This window comes from Rhinoderma darwinii, chromosome 1 (assembly GCF_050947455.1).
Source record: "Rhinoderma darwinii isolate aRhiDar2 chromosome 1, aRhiDar2.hap1, whole genome shotgun sequence".
Lineage (NCBI taxonomy): Eukaryota > Metazoa > Chordata > Amphibia > Anura > Rhinodermatidae > Rhinoderma > Rhinoderma darwinii.
The window spans coordinates 480711715-480730431 of record NC_134687.1 but is presented as its reverse complement, the minus strand read 5'-3'; the positions used below and the strand labels follow the sequence as shown (position 1 = coordinate 480730431).

The window sequence follows — 18717 nt, the reverse complement described above, 5'->3', positions numbered from 1 at the left end:
GATCTGCCAAGCACAGCTTCTGTGTCTACGCCCATAGGTAATCAGTCTGCACCTGCTTCTATGTCTGTGAGACTGACTCCATCTTCCACCACTCAGGATGGCAGGCTTAGGAGTGAGAGAACCTATCACAGCCTGGCCAGACGGAGCTAGCTCCCGCCCACTGTCTATACCTGCCTTTCCTGTTCCTCCTTGCTTGTGATTCTTCTCGTTTGGTTTCCGGGCCCTGCTGCAGCTTCTTGAACTATTTGACCCTGCTTCATATTGACCCTGGTTTACTGACTACTCTCCTGCTCTGCGTTTGGTACCTCGTACACTCCTGGTTTGACTCGGCTTGTTCACTACTCCCCTGCTCTGCGTTTGGTACCTCGTACACTCCTGGTTTGACTCGACTCATTCCCCACTCTTGTTGCTCACGGTGTTGCCGTGGGCAACTGCCCCTTTTCCCTTGCTTCTGTGTACCCTTGTCTGTTTGTCTGTCGTGCACTTATTGAGCGTAGGGACCGTCGCCCAGTTGTACCCCGTCGCCTAGGGCGGGTCGTTGCAAGTACAGGTAGGTAGTTCATAAAAAAAAAAAAAAAAAGAATAGAACACATTACTTTATTACACAACACTTACATTCAAATGTTTATGACAAAACCAAAATTATTGCATACAGCATATTTATATATACATATTTCATATCTTTCTGTGCAAAATCTGACACTAGGCAATTGAAGCTGGCAGGAAACAACTTGAACTGCTGCCATTTATTGAATGCCAACAATCCAAAGGGTTGGGACAATCTAGTTCCTGTCAGTAACCATGCCATAATCAAGGTGGATGGCAAATACCATGTCTTGTTACACATCTTCTAGCTAGTATATGATCAGTGCAACTTAGGAAATGCACAGGTTTTAACAAAGATTGCCTCAATACCATTAATAAAATTGGCCATGTATGTAACAATAAATAGTCAACACCATATAAAAAAAAAAAAAAAAAGTATATAATAAAAAAAAGTTCGTATAGGCATGTTCCATTAGGTTTAACAGGTATATTATTATTTTTTATTTGTTTTGCTGAATTGTACCTGAATAAACCCTATAATCAAAGACTTTAGTCAGCTACAAAAGAAGAAGACACAGAATGCACATGAACAATATGTGCAACAGTGGGAAACATTTCCATTCAACGTATGACCCTTTAACCTCCCGCGTCTTAATAATGAAAAATATCGGAACATTGATTCTTGGACAAGTTATCACGTCTGGCATTGAGGAACTTTAGAGGGGAGTTTTTCTGCACCCAGAGAGGAATTTTGCCATGTTAAAACCTTCTGGTATCTGAATATGCAAAAACAGATGTAGTAAATCTTGACTGTCATTATAAAAACATTCATAGGCGGATTAATAATGAGACCCCATGACAGGGCAGCTCCTGATGTATCTGTCGGAAGAGCATGGCACACTTGTTCCTCTCCTGGACGTTTCCTAAACTGTTGTACAATCTGGCTTGCAAGTACAGGATGTCTCGAATCTGTTCTTTACAGTCCACCTTAGAAAAGTAAACTTTAGCTTCATTCAGATTTAGAATGGCGGATTCCAAAGCTATAACAAACAGGTAAGAAAGAAGTTAATTGTTTAGATTAGAGATTAGATTTGTCCCATTAACTATAAGGAAGAGGTGGAAAGACCAATTCTATCTTTTGTCATATTTAAGAAAATGACATTAAAAAAAAAAAAAAAAAAAAAAAAAAATGTGACAGCACTCCATACTTTGTGAAAATGTCAAATCATTTTAGTCAATTGTTTTATCTGTGATCAAACACTTTATTTTATACATATGGGTGAATAAAAGAAATAGAATTGTTCACAAAGCATGGAACGCTGCCTCTTTTTATTTTTACTATGATCAATTTGTGGATCGTTAAAGGGGTTACGTGTGGACCAAAAATTATTAGCAGTGTATAGATTTTTATAGCGCTGCCGGGGGACCGGAAGTCTAGTTCCACAGCCTTCTTTGATGATGATACGACGCTTCGTCATGTGACCGGCCCCGCTGTACTCCTGCTATTGCTTGTACATAGGACACACGTTAATATTATAGAATCCATTTCTCACTGAAGTCATAATACAGAGCAGGAATAAATACTTTGAAACAGACAAAATATTTAAATTAACAGTTACGTTTCGTTTTCTTGGATATATACAACTGGCTAAACTTGTGGTGAGCCAGTTGTTTGCCAATATAATAGTGAACGACATTGCGGTTATCAAAGTGCGTTCTTTAGTTACACGGTTTATCAATAATATTTTAACCCCTTATAGTCAAAGCCGTTTTTCACTCCCTGCTTTCCAAGAGCTAGAACTTTTTTTTTTTTTACATCAATAGAGTGTTTTGTAGGCTTATCTTTTGCGGGAGGAGTTGTATGTTTTTATGGGCACTATTTAACTGGGAAACTGAAAAAATAATTCTTTGTGGAGTGGAATTGGGAAAAAATTGATTCCTCCATTGGTTTTATGGCTTTCACTGTGTGGTAAAAATGTCCTCTTAACTTTACATATTCTGCTGGTCAATACGATTATGGCACTACCAAATGTATATAGTGTTTTTTTTTTAAATCTTTTACAAAGAAAAAACTATTTGTTCCAAAAAATTGTTAAAAAACCCATAACTTTATTTTTTCGTTGATGGACCAATGTGAGGTCTTATCTTTTGCGGGACGAGCTGTAGTTTTTATTGGTACATACGACTTTTTGAGACATTTTTACTACATAGTTTTTCACCGCTAAGGTGACCAAAAAACAGCGATTCTGGCATTTCAGTTAATTATTTTTTTTACGGCGTTTACCGTGGGAGTTAAATAAGGTTATAGTAGTTCAGACTTTTACGGTTGCAGTGATACTAATTTTGTTTCTTTTTTTATTTCCTTTTTACATTACAATAGAGGGAAAATGGGAAACGTGTTCGTTTTAAGAAAAAGGAAAGTTAAATAAAGTTTTCAGTAGTACAAAAAATATTAAGACTTTTTATTAGTCCCCCTAGGGCAGGGGTGGGGAACCTTTTTTCTGCCATGGGCCATTTGGATATTTATAACATCATTCATGGGCCATACAAAATGATCAACTTTAAAATTAGCCTGCTATATTTGGTCAGACATTTAACTCACCCCTAATGTGTTGATTGACACTCTGCATCAAGTTTTCTTTGTAGTCGCCATTTGTAGGATGTCAAACCACTTACGTTTTAAGAACTATCCAGTGTGTGTGTCGCCAGCGACGCGTTTATTTTGCTTTGCGGCCGTGGCAATTGCATTTAGGTCCTAACTCTACATGAGGTCTCAGCTAAATTTGTACATTTTAAGAGCAGGAGGACGGACAGAGCCAAGTAGTGTCATTCACTACAAGGACTGAGTGAGGTCGATGCGTGATGGCCCAGGAGTGGACCAGTCCAGTCACCTGACCTGAGTCACCTGACCTCATTCAGACCGCCGCTGCCTCATCCACTAGTAGTGAATGACACTACTTGGCTCCGTCTGCCCTCCTCCTGCTCCTAAACCTGAGTGACGTCACTAACATTTAGGAGTAGGGAGGACGGAGCCAAGCAGTAAATGACACGGCAGTGGTCCGAGTGAGCTTGGTGCATGCTGGCAGGGCCAGATCAAATTATTTCCCCACCCCTGCCCTAGGGGATTTGAACCAGTGATCGTCAGATCACTGGTACAATAAACATCAATATATTGCTGTATAGTGTAATTTTTACAGGCTCCTTTTAAGTCCTGCCAGAGGCACCATTTAACAGGAGCAGAAAGAAGGCAGAACTTTGGGCCCTCAGTAGGCCCCGAGGCTGCCATGACAACCATCGGCACCCCACGATTGCGCTGTGGCCGAAGGAGTCGGAGGGGGCCATCCCCCTCGGTGGGCTTAGATGCCGCTCTCCCTGTTGACGGTTAAACGGGCAGGAACAGAGCGATCGCTGTTCCTGGCCATTAGGGCGAGGTGTCAGCTGCAATACACAGCTCACACCGGCAGCATATGGGGCAAATAAATTAGGCAAATTGCAATGCTTACTATCTGTCTTTTTCTGGGATGTGTATGATGCTGCTGAGGCTACTTGACACTTTGCGACAAGAAACATTGCACGACCCTTATCCAGAACTGCGCCATGAGCCAGAATGGGCTCTATTGCCATGTGCAGAATATTCAATGCTTGTTCTGGGATGCCAAGCATCAGCTGTAAAAAAACAAAAACAATAGATTAAAATTCTTTTAGGTGATGACGGGATGGAGAGATTAGAGATCAAAAAACAATTGCCTGATAAATAATAATAAAGTGTGCTTATCAGAGACAGATGGATAATGGAAGGATGGATGGATGGATGGATAGATAGATAGATAGATGGATAGGGGTGTGTGTATGAGATCACTAGATAAGCAAATAAATATGTTTGTGCATAAAAAATTAGCAATTAATTTTATTAGGGAAAATAGGCATTCTTTATCACCTTCCTGCAGCCTGTAGGCTCTTTATAAGTGTTAAAAACCTTAGTCCACAAGAAAAAAATCTGTCTAAAGTAATACAATAAACAGTAGACAGGAAGGAGTAGAGGAGCGGGATGCAGCTGCAATTTCTCTCTGTGTCTGAGACTGCATCCTGTGAGAGGTGAGGGGGAACAGAAGTGTGCAGACATCTGATTGGGTATGAAGCCTGAGAACAGCGCTAGCATCACAGCAGGAAGAGGCAACCCACTCAGCAGGCATGGAGAGGGAAAATATGTATATTCCTTAAGGGGGCCCTCTATGACATCCATATGAATTGAGACAACCCCTTTATAACATATATCCACACCTTCCTAAGGAGTGACTGATTTTGCTGAATGGAAGTATTTATAAATTTCCTACCTGTGAGAAAGCCAAATTGAGCACTGTCTCAGAGGCCAAGAACTGTAAGCGGTACTCCCTAGATCGAGCTAGTGCTTGGAGTAGAAGAGGCAATGCCACGGGATGACAGGAAGATCTCCAATACAGCTCTGCTAAGGATAGAAGGACTCTGCAAAGACAAAGTAAAAACAGTGATACGATTTCCATTAGGGTATAATTACACCAGGTGGATACGCTGCGTGAAAGTACAAAGCGTATCCATCCTGGGTGCCGCAGGGAATTACAGACGAAAAACCGCATCAAATTGTGATGCAGTTTTTCGGCCGGAATGTTCGCTGCGGAAAATTACAAAAAAGTTTAAAACTTACGTAGCCACGGCAACGCGTCCCTCTGCCGTCATGCAGGCCGGCTTCCTGAGATGACGCTTCATCCCATGTAATCGCTGCAGCCGGTTATTGGCTGCAGTGGTCACATGGGATGAAACGTCATCCCAGAAGCCTGGCCTGGACGAAGAAACATAGAATTCTGGGTAAGTAGAAGATTTTTTTTTCTGAGTTGCATTTTTGCGGCAGAATCGCTGCTTTTCTGCTGCAAAAAAAAGCAACATCTGCTATTTGTTGCAGGCTTTACCTCCCCTTGCATTGAATGGGGACAACCAGCATTTACACAAATACAATTGACATGCAGCGGAATAAAAAATGCAATGCTGGTCAGTTTCAGTGTTTATTCCGCTCAACATTTACGGAGCTTGTGGGTGAGATTTGTTCAAATCTCATCCACTCTGCTACTGTATTATGCTGCGGATTTTACGAAGTCAGTTGCGGAAAATCTGCAGTATTTACGCTACGTGTGAACTTACCCTTACAGTGGAAAACATTAAGAAGCATGACATAATATTAAACAACTGGGAATTTTATATATTAAAAAAAAAGTCACAAAACACATCATTACAAAGTTGGCAGCGCTTCACTTACATGAAGTGTAACTAACCTTATAACCATCTCCATGTTCTTTACTTTCTGACAGTGGGTCAGTAGCACCTGTAGAATTTTATGAGCTTCTGCTGTTTGGTTTTGTGCTTTCAGAACAATGGCTTTCCTAAAAATAAAATAAAAATCGTTCTTCTGAAGTGTCCCTGCTTACGTCACATTAAACAGCACAAATGACAACAGTTTGGCATACCTGTACAATCCCTCAACGCTGTTCAGGGCTGTTATTCCAGTCACAAGTGATTCAGTAATATGATACTTCCCATCATTCATAGCTCGATCAAACTGTATTTTCTGATCAAACAGCATCCAAAGCTGGGAAATATAAGATCATGGAAACAAATAAGTTGTATAACTGTACAAGAAACACAAATGGATTCAAATACAAATGGACCTCTGCTAAAAAGCAAAGCAATGGCTAAACCGTCATAAATAAGATAGATCCTATTTGTAAGAATAGAGAGCGGAGTGTCAATGGTTCAGCACAGGACAGCCGACAACCGGAAATCTTGCCAGACTGGTAGATCAGCTGAACTTGTTGGAGACTCTTCTTACTAAATTCCCAGTAATCGTCTATTTAGAGTGAACTAATTTCATCTTGATCTTACACTTCTTCATGTAATGATCAATTTCTCTCTATCTTTCTAGGATATCAGGCTACAGGAAGTTTCCGATCATTGCTTATAGTTACCCCAAAATTTTTGTTCTCAGGTACATATATAAAATTGTGTTTACTACTTTTTTCTTTTGTGTTATATTTTTTAACCCCTTAATGACCGGGCCGGTTTGTCGCTTAATGACCAAGCCAGATTTTGAAAATCTGGTATGCATGACTATCAGAGAATATCTCCATAAAGGTTTTGCATATCCAAGTAATAAGGACATTGATTTTTTTGTCACATGTTGCACTGCATATTAGTGGTAAAAATAGGCCGATACGATTTGCAATTTTTTATTATAAACACAAAATATTAAGAAACTTTTGAAAAAAATAGATCCCCCTCCCATATTTAACCCCTTCACCACTGCCATATGGTATATATATCCGTAGCACACACACGCCCCCTTGCCAGTTCGGCAGACATGATCTCTCACAAGAGCTGGAGATGAGCTCTCCAGCTCACACTGTCTGTAGCACTGACACGCCCCCTTGGCTGTTCAGATGAGAAGACTGCAATCGCACACTCCCATGCTGTGGCACTGTCCATATCTGATTGGACAGTGTCACAGCCATAGTAACACGCCCCCTTGCCAGTACACACCCCGTTGACTGTTCAGGTGGTTATTTAAATATCGGGCGCCAAATATAAAGGCACCGATATCTAAATAACAGAGGGAGGTAGAAAAAAAATGTAAAGTGCCCCAGGGTTTGTGCAGCTTTCCCCATTACATGCTGCACATGTATGGGGAGATGAAAGGTTCTCTTTAACCCCTTAAGGACGCAGCCTAGTTTTGGCCTTAAGGCTCAGAGCCCATTTTTCAAATCTGACATATTTCACTTTATGTGGTAATAACGTCGGAATGCTTAAACCTATCTAAGCGATTCTGATATTGTTTTCTCGTGACACATTGGGCTTCATGTTCGTGGTAAAATTTGGTCGATATATTCAGTGTTTATTGGTGAAAAATTGCAAAATTTAGAGAAAATTTAGAAAAAATTAGCATTTTTCAGAATTTAAATGCATCGGCTTGTAAAACAGACAGTTATACCACCCAAAATAGTTACTAGCTCACATTTCCCATATGTCTACAGGAATTAAAGCAAAGTGGAGGTGAATTTCATTTTTCTTGCTGAATTTAAATTTTATTCAATTTTTTTTACCAGAGAAATACTACTAAATATGTATTGTCCAGATTCTGCAGTTTTTAGAAATGTCCCACATGTGACTCTAGTGTCCTCGTGGACTAAAACACAAGCCCTAGAAGAAAAGAAGCACCTAGTGCATTTTGAGGCCTCTTTTTTATTATAATATATTTTAGGCAGCATGCCAGGTTTGAAGAGGTGTCGAGGTATCATTTTGACCGCACAGTTTTTTTCACAGCACCTATTCAAATTTTTATTTTTTCCAATAAGATGTCATTTGTGATCAAAATGTCTTATTTTCACAGAGAAAAAAATACCCCATTTTGTTGCCCAATTTGACCTGAGTGCAGCAATACCCCATTTGTGGTGATAAACTGCCGTTTGGGCCCATGGGAGGGCTCAGAAGGAAAGGAGTGCTATTTGTTATTTGGAGTCCAGATTTTGCTGGATTGGTTTTCGGGTGCCATGTCGCATTTGCAGAGCCCCAGAGGTATCAAAGCAATGGAAACCCACCAGAAGTGACCCCATTTTGGAAACTACACCCCTCAAGGAATTCATTTATGGGTGTTGTGACCATTTTGACCCCATAGTTTTTTCACAGAACTTACTTGAATTGAGCTGGGAATTAAAACAAAATAAAAATGTTTCCAATAATATGTAGTTTTGGCTCAAAAGTTCTTATTTTCACAAGAAATAAAATACCCCATTCTGTTGCGCAATTTGTCCTGAGTGCGGCAATACCCCATTTGTGGTGATAAACTGCCGTTTGGGCCCATGGGAGGGCTCAGAAGGAAAGGACCAACATTTGGCCTACTGGGGATTTTCTGGTGCGAAGTCATGTATGCAGAGGCCCCTGAGGTACCTGTACAGTTGAAACCCGCAAGAAGTGACCCCGTTTTAAAAACTACACCATTAAGGCATTCATCTAGAGGTGTAGTGAGCATTTTGACCGGAGACATATACCCCATAAACTGTAATGTGGGTTCTCACGGGTACAGCAATACCCTCAATGTGGCTGTTAACAGCTGCCTGGGCACGCAGCAGGGCCCAGAGGGGAATGATGAGGGGGATAAGCTGTGTGGAGTACATCAGGGTAAGTAAAACTGGGGTAGATTAAAAATCAAGGGATGTATGATAAATTTGCTATATTGGGTCCTTCCTTATCCCCCCTCTTATAGCAGACTTTGCACCTCTTGACTTTTTCCCTTCTTGCCAGTTTGGGGAACTTCTCCTGGAAAGTGTTGCCCTGGTACGATGCGTGTGGCCCCACTTCCAGAAGTACTGGGTGCCCCCCCCCCCCTTCTTGGTCCCTAAAGATTAGGTTCTTGATAATCACCTCTTGAAATTCCAGGAAAGTTCCCCTCTGGCCTGCACATCGATGTAGCACGTACGCATTGTACAATGCCATCTGTATGAGGTGCACGGCCAGCTTCTTATACCACACCGCATGGTACTGTAGGGCTTCAGGACTTGATCTGACAAGTCCATCCCTCCCATGTACCTATTGTAGTTCAGGATACAGTCTGGTTTGGGGGTCTCTGTACTGGTACCTCGTCCTGGTACATGGGTACTGGTGTGGCATCTCTCTTGTCCTTGTATGTGACACACAATATGTTGCTGCTAGAATGTGCCCTGCTCTCACCCCTTCTTGTTTGCCCAAGCAGAGTCTTAGGGAGGCCTCTCAGATTTCTTCTAGCAGTGCCGCATAACTTCTGGAAGCGAGGCACTTGAAGATTGGGACGCTGGTATAAAAATTATCCAGGTAGGGGTGGTAACCCTGGTCCAGCAGTGGGTGCACCAAATCCCACACAATTTTTGCATTAACTCCCAGTAAGGGGGGGGCATTCTGGGGGCTGAATACTGGTTTCCTTCCCTTCATATATCCTACATTTGTAGGTATAGCCTGATGCACTCTCGCACAGCTTATACATCTTCACGCCATACCTTGCCCTCTTACTCGGCAGGTACTGGCGGAATTGAAGCCTCCATTTAAAATGTACCAAGGACTCATCAATAGAAAAACACTTCTCGGGGGTGAATGCTGGGAAAACCGGGCACTGAAATGGTCTAATAGGGGTCTCCGTTTATACAAACGGTCAAAACTGGGGTCATCTCGGGGTGGGCACGGCTCATTATCAGTATAATCTAAGAAGCAAAGTATTGCCTCATTTATTTATTTTTTTAGGTTCCAGTTCAGTTCTGAAGTTGCTTTGAGGGGCCCATATATTAGAAACCCCTATCACACACCCGATTTTAGAAACTAGACCCCTCAAAGTATTCACAACAGCATTTCACGGGAATTTAGAGCAAAGTAGAGGTGAAATTTACTTTTTTTTTTTTTGTCAGAAAATCCTTTTTATACCATTTTTTTTTATAACACAAAAGGTTTTACCCGAGAAACGCAACTCAAATATTTATTGCCCAGATTCTGCAGTTTAGGAAATATTCCACATGTGGCCCTAGTGCGGTAATGGACTGAAGCACCGGCCTCCGAAGCAAAGGCGCACCTAGGGGATTATGAGGCCTCCTTTATTTAGGCACCATGTCCGGTTTGAAGAGGTCTTGTGGTGCCAAAACAGTGCAAACCCCTCAAAAGTGAGCCCCCAAAAGTGAAAACTAGACCCCTTGAGGAATCCATTGCAGTTTTCATGGGGTGCATGTGACTTTTTGATCAGTTTTTATTCTATTTTTAATTAGCGTGGTGAATAAAAAAACAGCAATTCTACTATTGTTTTTTTATTCTATTTTTTTTACAGCGTTCACCGTGCGCTATAAATGACATATTCACTTTATTATGCGGGGCGATACGATTACGGCAATACCAGATGTTTATAGTTTTTTTATGTCTTATGGCGTTTGCACAATAAAATAAGTTTTGTAAAAAATCATTTACTTTTTGTGTTACCTTATTCTAAGAGCCAGAATGTTTTATTTTTCAATCAATAAAGCCGTGCGAGGACTTATTTTTTGCGTAACGAACTGTAGTTTCGATCAGTACCATTTTTCGGTACATGCGACTTTTTGATCTCTTTTTATTCCATTTTTTGGGAGGTGAAGTGACCAAACAATTGTGCTTCTGGTACGGTTTATTATTATTTTCTTTTACGGCGTTCACCGCGCGGGATAAATAACGAAATAAATTTGTAGTTCAGGCCGTTACGGACGCGGCGATACCAATTATGTATAGTTTATATATTTTTATTAATAATAAAGGACTGATGGAAAAAGGGGGATTTTTTACTTCTAAAACTTTTATTTTCTTATTTTTACACATTTTTTTTAACTGTATTACTTTGTCCCATTAGGGGACTTGAGGGCAGGCGGCCCTGATCACAATTCTAATACACTGCACTACATGCGTAGTGCAGTGTATTAGAGCTGTCAGCTACTCACTGACAGCAAGCATAGTGGATCCTGACTTTGTCAGGACCCACTAGGCTTCCGTCGATGGCATAGCCGGACGCCATTGTTAGGTGTCCAGTTGCCATAGTCACCATCGCCGGCCGCGATCGTGTAGCAGGCGGGCAATGGCAGCTTAACTCCTAAAAAGCTGCAATCCCTATTGAACGCGGCTTTTAAGGGGTTAATCAGCGGGGACACCGCGATCGGTTACCGCTGTAGGAGCTGCGGCAGCTGCTGTACGAGACAGCAACTGTCACAGCTCCTCTAAGAGCGCTGGCCGGGTATTCAGATGCTAGAGGGAGCTTAGGTGGCGCTATCTACAGAGGGTTTTGTGCTGCCATCATGGGGGTTGTGGGTGGCACTATCTACAGTAGGGGGTGTATTCCGGGGCTCTCAAAGCACCGGGCGACATGAGAATGCAGCTCTGCTCACACTGAAGCAGCACTGCACTCATTAACCCGTTCCAGGCTGTCAACGTTTATACACGTGATAACCGTACGGGGCATCGGCTGTTAGAACGTATATAGCCGTATGGCAGTCGTGAACGGGTTAATAATATTTAACCCAAAAACGAATCCTATTATTCTCCTATGCATAAGGATGTGAACTTTGTAAACATTGTGTAACGTATGAGGCCACTATATCTACCTCCATTATTTTTAGACACAGCTTCTGTGTGTGGATGATAATCATTCAAGTACAGAATTTTTTTTAATAAAGGCGCAAAAGCAGATAGATACGGGGGGTGGACAAGACTAAAATTGGTAGATGGGGGTAATTTTATGTTTGGGGAAACGTACATTCTGCCAGACAGGAACGTATCAATGCCTGAGCACCTGACACCCATGCAAAACGAATTAATGCTATGCAGAATGTTTAAACTTAGTGCGAGTGAATAATTGTAGTGGTCATTATATATTGTCTAATATTTAGTCATTTTTGGTTTCTCCGTCGGACAAGCGGTCATATATGTCTATGTGGGAGAGGGACTTACACACATCCCTTACTGTTAGGGAATGGCAGGATATGGCAGAACGTACTGCGAAAATTTCTATTAACGCTTCGCTGGTCGAAGCCAATTATAAAGTATTATTACGATAGTATTTATCTCCCTCCAGACTGGCCAAGATGTTCCCTTCTACTTCGTCTTCTTGCTTCAGACACTGTGGATGTGTGGGAGACCCTCTGCATATATGGTGGGGTTCCTGAAGGTACGCCAGTTTTGGCGACGAATCTTTAATATATTATATTCTATAACTCAGGTTAACTTGACATTCTCCCCGTCACAGGCGTTACTTAATGAGACCATCCCTGGATTATCTAAAGCCTCTCATAAATTTGTATCCTCTCTCTTCCTGGCAGCCAAAATTGCTATAGCTACATCTTGGAAAAGTCCTGTGATTCCTCTTCATCTGGTTAAGACTAAACTGAATTGGATTATGGTCAATGACCGTTTACACTGTATGGTCTCAGATAAGGAAGAACTCTTCCTTCAAGTTTGGCAGCCATGGCGCAGATACCTTGGGATGATCTCTTAGGTCCATTTTGCCTGGAAGACATTTGACTCTCATTTTCCTGTCTTTCCCCCCTTTTTCCCTCCCTCCCTTTTATTACTTCCTTAATTTTTGCTTTCCTTTTTCGATATACGGCAATATTTGGAATATATTTGTCTGTTATGATTAGATTTACGGGGAATGCCCCCAACTGCTATTTGCATTGTTTGATGTACAGTTTACCTTTCCTTAAACCCCTGCAATAAAAATTATTGAAACATAAAATTAGTGCAAGTAGGTTCGGATAGGTGTCTACTTTTTTTGGGAAGGGGGCTTTTTAATTTTGTTACTGTACGACATTTTCCAAACATTTAGCATTTTACCGTATTAATTAGTATTTCATTATTTTTATTGTGGTGACACAGGTGAGCAGGGAACACATGATCTGTGTGTTCCCATATACAGATCACTGAAAACAGTGATCTAATGGTATCAGTCTATTAGATCACAGTTAACAATAATCTGTATACACAGACATGCAGAGAAGTTGCAGATCCCATTTTCTCTGTATGCTTACAAGCCCCCTCTGCACAGGGAGTCCCTGTGACATCATTACTGATGTCACAGGGTTTGCTAGCAATTGCCAAAAAGGAAGAAGCAGCGCACAGTGTCATTAAAGTCAGCACATAAATTAGTGGGTTGCAGGACCAAGGACCATGCCATTAAACCATTAAATTAGGTGGTGTGGGTGAGAAGGGATTAAACAATATCAGTTTCCATAAAGATTTGCTCCACAGTAAAGTCTAAACATGTATGTATGTATGTATGTATGTATGTATGTAACATACGAACAAACAAAGGAAATGCAGAAAAACTCATTTCAAATTTGTAGTGATATGTAACATTTCACCTTTGCATGCTGGGAGTTTGGAGGGAACCTTTCTTTTAAATGTTTTAAAATCTCAGAAGCAGCAGAAAAACAGCCCTGCAAAAAAAACAATTTATGGATTACCAGCTTATTTATGAGAGCATGTACTTATGTAAAGACAATACATGGTGCTTTACAATAACCCACAATTTTAATTATGTAAAACAATAATGTGCTCATTAATAGACTCACCTGTTCTGCATGTAGCTCTGCGAGATGGCACAAAACTACTGCAAATGATTCAGTGTTATTCTGCTGGACGCTAACATTAACAGAATCCAAGCTATTCATACTGAGGAGCATCTGTGCCTGCTGCAATGCCATAGTGCTGTAAGAGAGAGAATATTATGTCTCCAGGTGTCCATCAAACCCTATAGGCAATGTCCATAGTGAGGAGCATCTGTGCCTGCTGCAATGCCATAGTGCTGTAAGAGAGAGAATATTATGTCCCCAGGCATCTATCAAACCCTATAGGCAATGTCCATAGTGAGGAGCATCTGTGCCTGCTGCAATGCCATAGTGCTGTAAGAGAGAGAATATTATGTCCCCAGGCATCTATCAAACCCTATAGGCAATGTCCATAGTGAGGAGCATCTGTGCCTGCTGCAATGCCATAGTGCTGTAAGAGAGACAATATTATGTCCCCAGGCATCTATCAAACCCTATAGGCAATGTCCATAGTGAGGAGCACCTGTGCCTGCTGCAATGCCATAGTGCTGTAAGAGAAAGAATATTATGTCCCCAGGCATCTATCAAACCCTATAGGCAATGTCCATAGTGAGGAGCATCTGTGCCTGCTGCAATGCCATAGTGCTGTAAGAGAGACAATATTATGTCCCCAGGCATCTATCAAACCCTATAGGCAATGTCCATAGTGAGGAGCATCTGTGCCTGCTGCAATGCCATAGTGCTGTAAGAGAAAGAATATTATGTCCCCAGGCATCTATGAAACCCTATAGGCAATGTCCATAGTGAGGAGCATCTGTGCCTGCTGCAATGCCATAGTGCTGTAAGAGAGACAATATTATGTCCCCAGGCATCTATCAAACCCTATAGGCAATGTCCATAGTGAGGAGCATCTGTGCCTGCTGCAATGCCATAGTGCTGTAAGAGAAAGAATATTATGTCCCCAGGCATCTATCAAACCCTATAGGCAATGTCCATAGTGAGGAGCATCTGTGCCTGCTGCAATGCCATAGTGCTGTGAGAGAATATTATGTCCCCAGGCATCTATCAAACCCTATAGGCAATGTCCATAGTGAGGAGCATCTGTGCCTGCTGCAATGCCATAGTGCTGTAAGAGAAAGAATATTATGTCCCCAGGCATCTATCAAACCCTATAGGCAATGTCCATAGTGAGGAGCATCTGTGCCTGCTGCAATGCCATAGTGCTGTAAGAGAGACAATATTATGTCCCCAGGCATCTATCAAACCCTATAGGCAATGTCCATAGTGAGGAGCATCTGTGCCTGCTGCAATGCCATAGTGCTGTGAGAGAGACAATATTATGTCCCCAGGCATCTATCAAACCCTATAGGCAATGTCCATAGTGAGGAGCATCTGTGCCTGCTGCAATGCCATAGTGCTGTAAGAGAGACAATATTATGTCCCCAGGCATCTATCAAACCCTATAGGCAATGTCCATAGTGAGGAGCATCTGTGCCTGCTGCAATGCCATAGTGCTGTAAGAGAAAGAATATTATGTCCCCAGGCATCTATCAAACCCTATAGGCAATGTCCATAGTGAGGAGCATCTGTGCCTGCTGCAATGCCATAGTGCTGTGAGAGAATATTATGTCCCCAGGCATCTATCAAACCCTATAGGCAATGTCCATAGTGAGGAGCATCTGTGCCTGCTGCAATGCCATAGTGCTGTAAGAGAAAGAATATTATGTCCCCAGGCATCTATCAAACCCTATAGGCAATGTCCATAGTGAGGAGCATCTGTGCCTGCTGCAATGCCATAGTGCTGTAAGAGAGACAATATTATGTCCCCAGGCATCTATCAAACCCTATAGGCAATGTCCATAGTGAGGAGCATCTGTGCCTGCTGCAATGCCATAGTGCTGTGAGAGAGACAATATTATGTCCCCAGGCATCTATCAAACCCTATAGGCAATGTCCATAGTGAGGAGCATCTGTGCCTGCTGCAATGTACTTGCTCTGTACATCATCTATTATACCAGCATTATCCCCGCGGTTAAGCAATACATGTATCATGTACATACTATATGCACTAACTTCTTCTCATTTTGAGAAAAATGTTTAACTGGCAAATCAAGAGCTATGACAGTATAAAACAAATTTTAGGATGACCCTGCCATAAATCACAATTTTCCACTTGGGCAGTTCATAGTGCTCTTCTGTCACTAGGGGGTGGTTGAAGTGGGGGAATTTTAAGTACTCAAGAATTAGACAAATCCTGATGCTCCAATAAAATATTGTTTCATAAACTTTTTACATATCAATCCTAGGTTTATAAAAATAATTGTAAATACCTCTGTCCATACAACCTCCAAATAGCTGTCTTTTGAGCAGTGCTGATGTCAATTAGCTCAGATAAACTGTGCTTCCAGTGAAGGAGGTCAGAGTCTTTAAGTGCATCCATAAGTTTACTTGCGGTCTTTCCTGCAAACGCCCTTTGTTGGACCAATGACTGAATGCCAAGGGAAGCGAGGTACTAAAAGAGAAAAAGTGTTGCTTATGTTGGCATCCAAATGCTGAATGTTGTCATAAATATGTCAAAGATATTTTTAATAATGCTCAATGCGAAATAATATGTGAACACAAATTGCTGTCATACTGTAGCTTCCTTAAAGGGAACCGGTCACCAGTATTTCACCTATTAAACCGGAAATACCTGGTGGTAGTGGGTGAAAAAATCATTTCTATACAACCTATAATTGTCTTCTTAGTCGGCTCTGTAGCTTTAGTATTTAGCTTTTTATTGTTCCCACACCGTATGCTAATGAGCAGAAAAGAGTCAAATCTTCATCCGAAAAGAGACATATCTTTATTCCTCAAGCCTTTCTGAGTTAACCCCCACCGCCTTACTTTTTATTGACAGCATTCCGGGTGGGCCAGTATTCGGCGGGCATAAGAAGAGGAACGAACGAGACTGCCAGATTATTACCATAAAAGGCGCAAAATGTTTGCAGACCGTTATTCACGGTCAGAGGAGGGGTTTAGGAGAGGGGATAACGCCAATGAACTTTTGACAGCAGTGGCCAGCGAGGGGTGAGTAGAGTTCAATAGGTGAAATGCTGAGAAGAATGATGTCCTGTTCACGTTTGTAAAAACCTCAAGACATATGGTAATTGACCCAATGACCTTTGTATTCTGCTATTAAAAAACAAGGCTAAAGATACATGTTAAAGAGGCTCTGTCACCAGATTTTGCAGCCCCTATCTGCTATTGCAGCAGATAGGCGCTGCAATGTAGATTACAGTAACGTTTTTATTTTAAAAAAACGAGCATTTTTGGCCAAGTTATGACCATTTTTGTAGTTATGCAAATGAGGCTTGCAAAAGTCCAAGTGGGTGTGTTTAAAAGTAAAAGTCCAAGTGGGCGTGTATTATGTGCGTACATCGGGGCGTTTTTAATACTTTCACTAGCTGGGCGCTCTGATGAGAAGTAACATCCTCTTCTCTTCAGAACGCCCAGCTTGTGACAGTGCAGATCTGTGACGTCACTCACAGGTCCTGCATCGTGACGGCCACATCGGCACCAGAGGCTACAGTTGATTCTGCAGCAGCATCAGCGTTTGCAGGTAAGTCGATCTTAATACACGCCCACTTGGACTTTTACTTTTAAACACACCCACTTGGACTTTTGCAAGCCTCATTTGCATAATTACAAAAATGGTCATAACTTGGCCAAAAATGCTCGTTTTTTAAAAATAAAAACTTTACTGTAATCTACATTGCAGCGCCTATCTGCTGCAATAGCAGATAGGGGTTGCAAAATCTGGTGACAGAGCCTCTTTAAATACAGGATTGGACGTTTCTATATTGATATCATACATTGAAGAAATGTATGTGTGTGACTATGAGGGCAACGCCTACTGTTGTATTAACCTAAATAAAGCCACATCATGCCACTTTGGGGCAGAGACTCTATTTTTACACCAACAATGTGTGTCTAATTGTCTCTTCCGGCTGGTAAAAACGCTCTCTCCCCCAGAGAGTGAGATTTACTCAATTTGGAACTCAGACAATTGCAGGTTATGTTCTTAGTTTTAAGGGACCAAGTAAATTCTGCGGTGACAAATATTAGGAGGAAAAATAAACAATAGTTTTAATGGGGTTTAACAAAATGTGTTAAACTAGAACTGGTATCCAATATCGGTCAGCCAAATTACATGCCAACAGCTATCAACCCTTCAACTCTGTTGAACATGCACGTTATTTTAATACAGTGGAGATAAGCGGCAGCCAGGCCCCTCCAGCAATCGATTCTTGTGTCGGCCGATCTGCTAAGCCTAACAGATTATCAATCAGCGAATCCCGTTGGAATATGCAGGATTCATTGACCGCATATAGGGCCAGTTTTAGGACCTTGTTGGTGGGGTTTCCTGCTTCATATGGTTGTCTCAATAACAGGAGGAAACTAATGCCAGTAACAGTGAAATACACTGTATAGAATAGTGGGTAAAAAATAGGAGGGCAGGAGGAGACGTTTTTCTTTTTGGAAGTTGTATATCCCCCCCCCCCCCCCCACTGGCATGTATTCCATTTTTGTTTGTTTGTTTTTCTGTTTTTGAAATTGCACTGCAGTGTGACCATGTCCTATTGTAATTCTTCCCGTAATGATGTAAAATGTATTCAAGTATAGTATGCAGTGATAAGATCATGCAGGATCAATTTCTTAACTGCAATAGTTTTCCCCACTCTGGGTAACTATACTGCGAATTTAAAAGCTACGGGTGCCATTCTATGCTGCCCACACATTTATTTATTTATTTTGAAGCTAAATTTCACAAGGTCCATAACTAAAATCTATACTTACGGGCAGCCCAAACTGTAGAGCTTTCTTCACAGAGTGTTCCAGTAACATACTGCTGTCCTCCCCTTTTCTGCTCTTCAATATGTACAACCAAGTCTGACGAAAGAAAGACAACTTAATAATTGATATGTGAAAGTAAAGAGCTAACAATAATGAAGTGCATATCTTTAAGAAGTTAAGTTATAAATCTAGTGTCAATGGTCAATTCAACAAATCAATTCATCAGCGACAACTTCTG

General features: G+C 41.4%; 1 protein-coding gene across 2 annotated transcripts in view; it reads right to left on the bottom strand.

The window, feature by feature from the left end:
• Positions 1 to 578: 578 nt before the first annotated feature.
• Positions 579 to 18717, bottom strand: part of ANAPC5 (anaphase promoting complex subunit 5) — a 48165-nt gene continuing 30026 nt past the window's right edge. For both annotated transcript variants that reach the window (XM_075834433.1, XM_075834437.1), the window contains 9 exons: positions 18483 to 18575; positions 15974 to 16155; positions 13668 to 13803; positions 13458 to 13532; positions 6042 to 6163; positions 5850 to 5957; positions 4881 to 5028; positions 4050 to 4212; positions 579 to 1586 (listed from right to left, as the gene is read on the bottom strand). In XM_075834433.1, the coding sequence (XP_075690548.1) occupies positions 1375 to 1586; positions 4050 to 4212; positions 4881 to 5028; positions 5850 to 5957; positions 6042 to 6163; positions 13458 to 13532; positions 13668 to 13803; positions 15974 to 16155; positions 18483 to 18575 (1239 nt within the window). In that variant the 3' untranslated portion in view covers positions 579 to 1374. The remainder of the gene's footprint in view (positions 1587 to 4049; positions 4213 to 4880; positions 5029 to 5849; positions 5958 to 6041; positions 6164 to 13457; positions 13533 to 13667; positions 13804 to 15973; positions 16156 to 18482; positions 18576 to 18717) is intronic.